At 31.9% G+C, this 12140-nt stretch overlaps 1 protein-coding gene across 2 annotated transcripts; it reads left to right on the top strand.

The window, feature by feature from the left end:
* Positions 1 to 1677: 1677 nt before the first annotated feature.
* LOC131078163 ((R,S)-reticuline 7-O-methyltransferase-like) lies at positions 1678 to 9415 on the top strand. Of its 2 annotated transcripts, XM_059219068.1 has the most exons (3): positions 1678 to 1893; positions 2001 to 2331; positions 9128 to 9415. In XM_059219068.1, the coding sequence occupies exons 1-2, from the start codon at positions 1852 to 1854 to the stop codon at positions 2298 to 2300; spliced, it is 342 nt and encodes a 113-aa protein (XP_059075051.1). In that variant the 5' UTR covers positions 1678 to 1851; the 3' UTR covers positions 2301 to 2331; positions 9128 to 9415. The 2 variants fall into 2 exon arrangements, with proteins under 2 accessions (XP_059075051.1, XP_059075048.1); XM_059219065.1 differs by lacking the exon at positions 9128 to 9415 and having other exon boundaries at positions 2001 to 4474.
* The last annotated feature ends 2725 nt before the right edge of the window (positions 9416 to 12140 follow it).

Here is a 12140-nt window from a genome sequence, read left to right as displayed (position 1 = left end):
TATCTATTAGGTTTGTTAGAGTGTGTTTAATAGGTTATTATAATGGTGGTACGAATGTTTGTTTGTATTGAGTTGTTAAAACAATTCAATATATTTAGGAGTCATTGAAGAAGGTTTCTTATAATATAGGATATGAAATCATATATATATGTATTGAATGAAAAATGAGGAGTACTATACTATCATGTATAATATTTTGTAAGCTTCTTTGTCCATTTTTCTATTAACTTTGACATATGTTTATTTACAATTTTTTAAAATAACAATATATTGATGGTTTTGATTTTAGTAGAAATAGATTTACTATCTATTTCAATAAGTTCAAGTTGATTGTTGCATTACTCAATTGATTTATTTGATAATATCAAATTTACCTTTTTGTTCTTTGAATATTTTAGATTAAACATGTACTTTATAGAATGTTTGAAACATTTGAAAATGATTTTTGTAGTGTGATTGAAGCTTTTCCTTTACGTATGTACATTGAAAGTCGTTGCCTCACTTACCAATGTTGTGTTTGCACAAAACCTCACTATGGTAAGTAGCTTTGTGTACGTATACTTATGAATGTACGTATGTACATTGAAATTCTACCAGGCAATGGCTACACAGGGGACAAAACGGCACCCCCCATGCCATGCCTTCCCTTCTCCATGCCCCCATGCCATGACGTCAGTCCAATCAAACTGTTGCGTCAGAAGTTCTGCCCCCAAAATTAGTATTGTCCTGTGGCATCCATTTATTTTAATATGTTATTAATTTATTTTATATATATATATATATATTTAAAAGTTACATAAATTAATAGTTGATTATATATTTAGATTTTTTAATTATAAGTTATATGTTTTTTTTAATTTTTATTTCTATTTATTTTAATAAAAATCATTTTATAATATGTAATTGATGATTTTAAGATATATGTATTATACAAAAATTTTAATAATATTATTTTTTAATTATTTACATACATATAAATAGGTAAATAATAGTTTATTTTTAACTGAAATATTTTTAACTAAGTTATACATATTTAAGTTAAAAAATATTATCAAATTTACTAAAACTAAAAAATAAAAGTAATTAACTAAGTTTCTTAGTGAAAAATATTATAGTAAAGTAATTAAGTTACACATATTTAAGTTAAAAAAAAAATTAAAAAATAAACTAAAAGTTGAAAAAAAGTAACTAAATTACTTAGTTAAAAATCACTAATCATTAATTTTAACTTACATATTTTAAAATCACTTAATTAGTTATATATTATGGATGTACTTTTATTTTTACTTTTAGTAAATTTTTTTGATATTTTTTAACTTAAATATATATAACTTAGTTAAAAATATTTCAGTTAAAAATAAACTATTATTTATCTATTTATATGTATGTAAATAATTAAAAAATAATATTATTAAAATTTCTATATAATACATATATCTTAAAATCATCAATTACATATTATAAATATTATAATATGATTTTTATTAAAATAAATAAAAATTTAAAAAAAAAAAAAAACATATAACTTATTATTAAAAAATCTAAATATATAATCAACTATTAATTTATTATATTACTTATTATATTACTTATTGTAACTTTTAAATATATATATAATAAATTAATAACATATTAAAATAAATGGACGGGCAGGACAGTACTAATTTTGGGGGCAGAACTTCTACGCGACAGTTTGATTGGACTGACATCATGGCATGGGGGCATGGAGAAGGGAAGGCATGGCATGGGGGGCTCGTTTTGTCCCCTGCGTAGCCATTGCCCTGTTTTTCATTCAACAGTTTTTTACTTTGTTTTGTCCATTATGCAGGGGTAAAGTATGTTGGAGGAGACATGTTCAAAGAGGTGCCATCTGCAGACGCTGTATTCATGAAGGTCGGTTGATCGAATTTGGTGCTTCTTTTTTGTATGTGATTGTGGGAGGGTTTTTACAGATGAGGGTTTCTCAATGGGTTTTTTGTTTTTTCCTTGAAATTTTGCAGTGGGTATTGCATGACTGGGGGGACGAGGACTGCGTGAAGATTCTGAAGCAATGCAGAAAGGCGATTCCAGAAACAGGGAAGGTGATCATTTTGGATGCGGTTCTGAACGCTACAGAGAAGACAGCGCTGGATCCTAGTATGGGTTTTGTGTTTGATCTGGCAATGCTTGCGCACACCGTTGCTGGAAAAGAGAGAAGTGAGGAGGAGTGGAAGAATCTGTTAAAGGAAGCAGGATTTCCTCGTTTCAATGTTATTACCATACCAGCATTGCAGTCTGTAATTGAAGCTTTTCCTTATTAGCCGCTCTGTGTAGCTATCTACAGAGAAATAGGTTGCCTCTCTTATTAATGCATCTTTCCAGCTTTCTTTCTGTGTGTTCCATCTTCAGTTTATAGCTAGTACAAATTACAAGCACAGTGTAGAGTATCTTGTGAGTTCTAACACAATTTCCAAGTGTGAAATGATTTGATTTAGAAAGAGTAATATGTTGTTCTTTATTTTAAGAATCCTTTCTACAAAGTTGTTTTTGAATATTTTAATCAAATTTTTGCCTTTGAATATTTTAATCAAATTTTTGTAAGAATGATTCAGAAATAGAAATATATTTATTCTTTTAATCTAATAATTCTTAAAATATGCTTTAAGTATTGATGTTTTTTAAACAAATTTATTTTTAAATATTTTAATCTAGATTGTTATCAAAGAGACAAAAATAATAAAAGATATAAAAAAATTGCTGAAAAATATTTTTCATTGCATTTTATTATCCTCATCATCTGCATCAACATAATGCTCTTCTCCTCTTTGGACAGAACATTATACTAGAAATAACATCAGTGACAGCTCGCCCTTCTTCTTCCTTTTTACACCAGATGAAAAACTCTTTACAACCTTTCCTTGCATTGTCATCACATATATTGAATTTGTCATCTTCACATCCCCACAAAAATAAATGCTCAGAGGCACGAGTTTCCCACCTGCAGTTTATATTCTCTAGTTTCAACAAACCCACATCCAGCAAGTAAATTTCATTTGTGCACATTCTACAATCACTCCATTACTCTTCAATGGCCTCTCTTCGAGACATTCTGTCACACCGTTAACTTGCCTTGTTTTTGTTACCACATTCTGTGTGCATGTCTACAAATCATTTCAAACTATAATTATCTGACAAAAAAATCCCATTATCATGCTCTGTTGGATCCAATGCTATAATCTTATTGTAAAGCTTTGCCTTTCCAAGCCATAAGGCATTTTATCAAACTATTCATGTACGTTGTGTATGTTGCATATATGCCTTCGAGCGCAATATTGAAGTGAGAAATGCTATGGAACTTGGCAATACACCTGCCAATCACATTAGCTTCAAAGTCTTTAAGCATTTTCTGCAAAGTTTTCCTTCATTGTGTTCCATAAGATGACATCTCTTTGGGCATTCTGTCAAACAGTTAATATGTCTTGTCTCTATTTTCTCATTCATGAAACTACATTTCTTTGAAACATTTCATCAGACAGTTCGAATGCCATGTTACTTCTTCCACATTTTGCACATTTGCACATGGGCATTATGTCGAGCAGTTCATGTGCATTGTCTTTGATTCCACATTTTGCTCATATGTCGACATGACATTTGCAGCCACATCATCTGATAAAAACCATTTGTGCTACGATGGATTTCCATACACTGTTACAAAGCTTCCAAATTTTAGTCCTGTGTGCTGGGAGCATGCCGGCAAAGGAGGTTGAATTTGGTTTTACAATCTACCGTATACGTTTGCTTTTGATTTCCAAAATATTTTCTGCAATTCCATTTCAAATATATCCTGCAATCATTATTTCTTTGAGTTCACATGTCATGTCTATGTCTGCGAATCCATATTTTGCATGCATATCTATGAGGGGATTTGCAACTATAATATCTGACCAGAATTTCGAAATACCCTGCGTCTTCACTTGCAGAGCCAACTTCTACAATTTTGCGTGGATTCCGGAGTACAGACAAAAGATAGTGGCTCAGAGTGGATTGAATGCGCTATATGCACAATGTCAAGTTTGTCAAATCATTATTAAAATTGGACTAGAGTGGAGTGGATTGGATTGGATTGTTTAATTATTAAAATTGTTTAATCACCTGGCATCAAAATATCAAGTTTGTCAAATTTGATTGTGAAATTTGCTATATGCACAATGTCAAGTTTGTCAAATCATAAGATGATTAAACAATTTTAATAATTAATCTTTAACTTCAATCTTGCCATGTCTTAACAGGCACACCCATAATGTATTCTAGGTTGCTTTGCCTCCGTGGGATAATGAGAGAGAATTATTAATCCCTGTCTTATGCAAGGAATTAATGTTTTTGTGTCACAAAAAAATTTCTTATACTAAAGTTTAAATCATGATTCTTTTGATATTATTATTTTTTTGCAATTGGTTCATAGAATTTTACTGGCAGTTTTAATGAATTTTTAATAATGAATTTTTAATAGAAAAAAATATAGAAATTAACCGTGTTGGACATTGTGTTCAGGAAATTAAGCATAATGTTTTTGGCAAACCATTTATTATCTTATCGTCACCAACTCATGGCAATCACAAGAGAGGACATGAATTGAGCAACTCTTATTGAATACGCAGTACTTATTCAATGATGATTACAGGATTTTATTAATTTTTAGCTAACTCAAAAAAAAAAAAATCATTGTTGCGCACTCTACCATTCTATTGCTCACAGAAAACAGGCATCTCGTCTTGATTTAAAGCATTTGACGGTAACAAAGGCAGAGTATTTTCAGTGGCATTCTATTGCTCACAGAAAACAGGCATCTCATCTTGATTGAAAGCATTTGACGGTAACAGAAGCAGAGTATTTTCAGTGGTAGTGAACCCTATAATCAAAAACTATTTTTTTAAACCTGCTCATAGAAAACAGGCATCTCATCTTGATTGAAAGCATTTGACGGTAACAGAGAGAGAGTATTTTCAGCGGCAGTGAACTGTATAATAAAAAACAAGAGATAGTTTTGCACGCAGTCATCTCAGCAGACATTTAGGTATGATTTGCTTCCCAAATTCCATGATTTTTTTTGCAGTTTTTGAAACTGAATCTAGGGTTTTGTCTTTTGTTCAGCGTTGGCTTTCAAATCACCGTCCTCCTTTGATTCAACTTCTGCACCCACACCACATTTTTCTGTATGCTTAACGCTTTGGTAAAAGAGTGTTCAAAAATTGTTTCGCTAGCCTCTCCATCAAATGGGCTCAGGCCTTCCTTTCAGTCTTTTTTGTTTTTAATGTATGGTACATATTTCTCCGTTTGAAAGAAGACAACTGCTCTATTGAGAGTTTTTTAAAGTATATATTATAATAGCGATCATTGATGGTTTATTTACCTCCAGCTATGCCTTCAGCACTTGGACGGGTAGCGTAGTCTGTTTTGGTGTGGCATGATACTGGACATACATGGCTTCTCGTACCGCTTATGTCCTATGTTTTTATGTCCACTAAAAGGGAGAACATGAATGATTTTTTTTGTGTGAACAAATCTGTTGTTCAAAGGTTTTTTAAGCTCTGCAAATGTGAAACAGAGAACTCTGTTATAAACATATGTATGCGAAAAGAGTAGTAGCTTTATATATATATACCCTTTAAGGTTTAACTTATTTTGTTGTTCATCTAAAAGAACTACTACAGGAGTTGCACGCCAATGATCACAACCCTTGAGAGCTTCAGCCTGTTATTTCATTCATCCTCATAAATTCAGACGGTACACCCAATAGATAGTGATTTGATTCTCAAAATCTAGTATATACCCTAATGGAATGCATATAGAAATTATTTATTTTACCATTTGCAGAGGTGTTTTACAGTAAAAATAGTTCGATGACAAATATAAGTTGTCAGATACATAGGAACAATTTGAACCGAAAAAGTAGCATGAAAAGAGCCATTGATAACCTACAGATTTTTGTACTGCCTCATTGTTCACTCTTTTTGACATCTTCCTTGAAGATATAGCAACTGAATTGGCAGTAAAGTATGCATGCAGTAATAGTATAGAATGGTTGAATTTCTTAGACCTAAGTTTTTGATTGAGATGCCAGTAAAACCTGGTCAAATGGACAGAAGAAATTTTTTGTCGCTAATCATGTTAAAAGACCAATCCTTATTTTGAAGGCCTACATTCCTGTCAAATTCAACCTACAATTTTCTTGTTATATTCTAATTTACAGTTTCTACAAAGAGATATCTGCAGAAATGGAAAAGCCTGTTTAGGGGATAAATTGCACCGGTCTGTGGTACAAAATCCTGTCCATTCTAACATGTTTGGAGTAATGTTGTACTGAAGATGTAGTGCAAAGTTTCCCGTAGGTTCTCATAACTCTTCAGAAGTAGTTTTGAGATTCATCTTTAACAATCAGTAAAGGATTCAATTTGCTTTGTACCAGCCAAACAGTAGCGTGTATGGGATAAAAGAAACTGGCTAAATGTTTCTGTTTCTATTTTTCCTTTAATTTTACCTGTTTTGTTTTATTTCAGTCAAAAAAAGTGGCAAAATAAAATTTGTAGATTTGCAACACATTCCAATTGCTAATAAGGGAGATTTTTTGAACAACTGTTGAATGTCATTGTTTCAGCTTTGTTGTGTAAGCGAACTTCATTCATTGAACTTTGTTTTATAATAGTTAATCATTAAAATTGGTATGTATAACACTCTTTTTGTAGATGTGATAATTTGGTTGAATTGTAATTTTTTTTAATAACATCTTTGTCCTTTAAATTGATTATAATAATTTAGCCATAGGTAGACTTGCTCCTGAAGTTTTGTTGAGTGTGCACATATTAATGACCTGTACAAATAATTAGAGGAAACATGGCTCTGAGGGCAATAACACATAAATTTGCAAAGCGTGGCTAGCTAACCTAAATTATATTTTTTCAGTCTTGTTTTGAGTGTGATGAAGTAAGCGTTTGATTGACTGGCTTGTTAGTGTCCGCTATTTGATTGAAACCAACTTGCTAGATGCTTAATTTCCATGGCAGGGCATCATTAAATTCTCTATATCAATAGCCCATAAGAGGCAATAGCTTGTGCTTAGTTGGTATAGATAAAAAAGGATGGAGTTTACAAAGACTGATGAAATGGGCGCCCCTTATGGACATAATGGTAATAATCTGTAATTCTGTTGGGGTAGATTCTCGTGTATTTGATCCACCTATTTCAGATATTTTGGCCAAAAATGGACTGCCCATAGGCCTTTTACCCATTTCTGTCAAGTCTTATTCTCTTGCAGATGATGGAAGCTTCAAGGTTGAGCTTGGTAGCCCTAATTGTGTTCAAGTCAATTATCTTACAGTGTATTTTGAGAAAATCATCATAGGAAAACTCAGCTATGGAAAAATTACTAATTTGCCTAGAATTCCTGGGTAATTATTCATGGAGAAGCCATTAGTCATATCAATTCATGGGCGTTTTGTAGTGAAGATACTTCAAATTTGTTGGAGGAGATCACTAGCAATCCTGCAAAAATTAGACAAGATCTAGAAATTAATCATCAGTTTCATATTCTTCTTCAAAATTATAGTAGTCATCATCATCATCTGTAAGTGGTTCACGAATAATGTGATGCTCATCCCATAAAGCACACTTGCATGTTGCACGCTTGTTCTTCCATTCAGCCCCACAAACACAACAAAATTCAAAGCCACTCCTGAAAACCCAAATCAACTTGGTATTAAACTATTTCATTTATGTTTACATAAGGCACAATAGAATGTAAACGAAAATAAAATATCATTAAACAATAAAAGCGATTAGCCAGAAATTGAGGGAAATCGTCAAATACTTTTAAAAAAGATTCATGGGCAATGAGAAACTAAAGCACAATCATTATTCAGACTCCTTGGATGTCTAATAATTCACACAACAAACAAGGATTACCTCCACAATTCATTTCAATTTTGTTTTACAATCAGAAATAGATTTTCATTTGTACTGATTCATACCTGTGATCAACGAAAATCTTCATATATGTTTGTCCAGAACAAGCTGAACAAGCACTCAGTTGTTAGTGTACTGGGGAGAGAGGAGAGGTAAAAGCTAAAAGAAAAAACATTTAAAATGCCTTTCTTTAAAATAAAAAATTGGCTCTTGGACGTACCTTGTACGGCCAATCGTAATTGTGAACACATGTTTATACATTTAAGTTTTTAACACGAAAACATTCAATGGATTTATAACTCACTGAAAACTCGCCAGACCCTTGAGTACTCACAAGTTGCAGAGTGGATTAAGTAATTCCTACTCATGGGTAAGTTTCATCAAGTCACAGACCAAAACACACTGTGAGGATTCAAGACATTTGGTAAGTCAAAGTCTGTAACACAGCCCACATTTTACAGCATTTATTTGCCTTTATGCTCTATTTGTGGCAGTTTTAGACAGATTGTGGACATAGATATCAGAGCTTTTCATAAACTAAGGTATGTTTTTTTTGTTAGTTTTTCTTTCAAGTTTTTTCATATTTCTTCAACATTTCTAAATTTCTTGAACAATTGAGAAATGTTATCTTCTACATGACCATTCAAATTAAATTGCATGACTAGCTTTTAGGAAAAGGCAAATTAACTCAAAATAAATGCTTCACAAAACTGAGATATAGCTTCCAATGCTCACTTCAATTTGTTGCCCTTTCATTGTCAATGATTGTTGTGTATGTATCTCATATAAAACAAAGAAGAGTTTGATTCCTTCATAGAAGCGTAGCCTCCTTTTCTACTTATCAAACAGCTATATTGCACTTTATGAAACTTTTGTGAGTTGTGATTTCATGTAGTTCCAAACGTATGTTTCAATTCACTTGCTTTCGGTCCCTTTACATGTCTCGGATCACATCTACTCTTGCTTGCATTCCTAGCATTTCATTTCACTCAAAAAGCATATCAATCTAAATATAGATTTTGTTATATTTAGCTCTTGTTTATAAACTCACTTATATATTTTGTTATATTTACTTTTTGTTTATAAACTTTCACTTCTATGTGATAATATGATACAAGAGTCTACATTTGCACATTGTAACTGCTCTCCAACTTTTATAATTAACATCTTAATTTTGTTAATTTTGCAGGTTTCCAAATGAGAAGTTGAAAACAATCGAAGGCTCCTTGCTTCAACTACTCGACAGCTCAAAATCCTATTCACATACCTATAATATTCAAAGTAACGCCTATTTTATTTTGTTTTGTAAATCACTAGCCAATTGCCTTTCGATACCATAGAAAACACATAGTATTAGATATCATACTTTTTAATCTGTCATTTTATGGTACTTTTGAAGACTAGTTCCTAGCACACTAGGATCAACTATTATTTTTGCACCAAATATCAGTTATCAATTGTATTCAAAATTATATTATATGAATAGAAAATAATTTACCATGTCAAATTTTAACTCACACAAACTTTGAATGTTTATCATGTTTGTGTATAATGTAATGGGATTGTGATTACACTACTTAATTATATTTTTTATTGTGCCAATTCATAGGATTAGCATGCATTTTAAATTCATTTGAATAATGTTAAATATTGGCTCAACAATAGTTTAGCACTTGTGAACACAATCAAAATGGAAATAGTTTATAAACTAGTATGCCCATTGCAGCCTCTTCTACATCTTTCCATTTCCACTGACTACAATTTCTTTGTCTGTCGCTTAAAAACTAAGCACACCTTTCATCAATGTAGTTATAGTCATCTAATGATTTTTAACATGTTCATGCTCTCAACTAAATTTTGAATTTGTACTTTGCTCCATGTTCTATTGACTATAGTTACTAACTATAGTTACATTTACAAACTTTACCATTAAGCTCTACATTCTTACCACATACACAAACTTGATCATCAAACACTAAATTATGAAGTAATGATATTTGTTCATTTGGCACTATATACACCTAAAAATGATCTAAAGATAATTAATTGAATAAGCAATTATTGAATTAATCCCCCTCTCCAATTTAATTGAATTCATTAGCAATTCGATTAAATTCTTCCACTCATCTACTTATTAATAAATCTAAGGATTTATTTAATAGATTCATTTCAATAGTCCCCTTTGATTAATTAATTCAAATTAATTAATCCTCCCCCCCCCCCCACCTTAAATTTATTTCTTCTAATCCCTAATTAATTAAAACAAATCAATTTATGAGTTGTTGAAAGTTAATTAGTCTTTTCTTATTATTTGAATTTTTAAATTCAAATTACCCACATGCCTCCTAACTTCTAACCACCTAACCTAACCACTTCTAAACCTAACCCATTCCATCTAACCTTGGTTTAATTAAACCTATTTTAGCTTCCACATCCTAACCTCTTTATCCTAACCTCCTATGGTGTGGATACTCTTCCCTTGAGACACATGGCATTCTTGGGCCACATGTCACCTTTCCTTAGACACTTGCCCTCTCATGAGCAAAGCTTCTTGACACTTGTCACCATAGAGATGGAAAATATTCCCTTTCCACCAACCTCTTTTCCAACCTCCTCCAATTTCACAATTGATTTCTTCAGACTCAATCTTGACTATTGATTCCTACCACCTCATCCCTGGCCTTGGAAATCCTATAAATATCCCCCATTTTGGAGCAATAATCATCCCATCTCATTTGCAACTTATGCATTGTTACTATAGCCATAATATCTCTTAGCATATCATTTGAGCATTGTTATTATAGTCATTTGAGCATTGTTATTATAGGAAATTGCATCTTAGATCTAGCTTAATTTGATAATTTTCTAGCATAATTGTTGAATCATGTAGCTTAATCATTCTCTTTTCTATCTTAATTGCATCATTATCATTTCAAACCCTCCATCTAGGTGTAGTCAAGTCACTGGATTTTTCTTATCCAGATTTGAGTGCAAATCCACACTCGCATCTCTTAGGAGGCGATAGATCACTTTGCTATGGTTTTATCTTTCTTTGTTTTAAATTTGCTAACCATGCTTGTAATGATCTATTGGGTGTTTTGTGTTGCAGCTGCAAGTATCACACTTCACAGGCACGACAGGCACATTTCCTTTTCTTCAAGTGTTCAGATTCACTACCTTTACCTCACCAATTTTTAGTAAAAGGCAGGGACTATAGCTGTATCACAGCTCTTGTTATTTTTGTGTTGATGAACAAAATACCACCACCCCTCCCTACATTGAAAATATTATTTTTTATTATTTAAATCATAAACACATCTAACAATTCAAGTTTAATTACCCTTATGACTTCAAAATGTAGAATACATGTCAAGTCCCCCATGTGGATCCAACCTAAAACAAATTTGACCTAAAACAATTTGATTCAGAAACTACTCTGAAACCACAATTATATGTGTTTAATGCAAAAAGATGAAATAGGAAATTGAAAAAAATTGAGTTTTGACACTTCAGAAATTTGCTCAAAACAAGTTATGTAACTCTCAAAATCGCCTCCAAATACTAACCAAACACCTACATGGAGCCTTGAAAATACATAGACATGCTCATTGAAGACATGTGAATCATACCTAGAAATGGTTCTACATGATGTGCTTTTGTTTGCAAAATATTAATTGTCAAAGTTTCTTCTTCATGCGTTTTTAAAAATTGTTCAAGTTATACTCATCTGAACCATGCCAATTCACCTCCTTGAAAAAATACTAAATCTCCTCACAGGAAGCTGCTACTTGGGGTATCAGATCATTTAGCTTCAATAAACACATGTACCAAAAGGATTTTCCTCATTCCATTTTCTATGAGAGATAGTAATCATCCAAGTTGGCCTCTCTGAAACTTTTTGGAACTGTAATCAACAAACCTTCACAAACTCTATTTGGTTTTGGCTTTGAAAAAATACCAAATTGAATCCTGAAGTTCAAGAATTGTGCAAGGTAGTATACTAACATATGGAGAATAATCAGAAACAATCCATTTCTCTTGATAATCACCTAGCATCAAAATATCAACTCTCAAAGTTGGCTCTCTAACAAACTTGACATTGTGCATATAGCAAATTCCAACAAACTACTTTTTCTTTTGACCTAGCAAAAATATTAAACAAAGTATTGGGGCTCTACAAATGGACACAAGAGTGCATTGTC

This window comes from Cryptomeria japonica, chromosome 1, assembly GCF_030272615.1.
Source record: "Cryptomeria japonica chromosome 1, Sugi_1.0, whole genome shotgun sequence".
NCBI lineage: Eukaryota > Viridiplantae > Streptophyta > Pinopsida > Cupressales > Cupressaceae > Cryptomeria > Cryptomeria japonica.
This window is presented reverse-complemented; position numbering and strand designations above follow the sequence as displayed.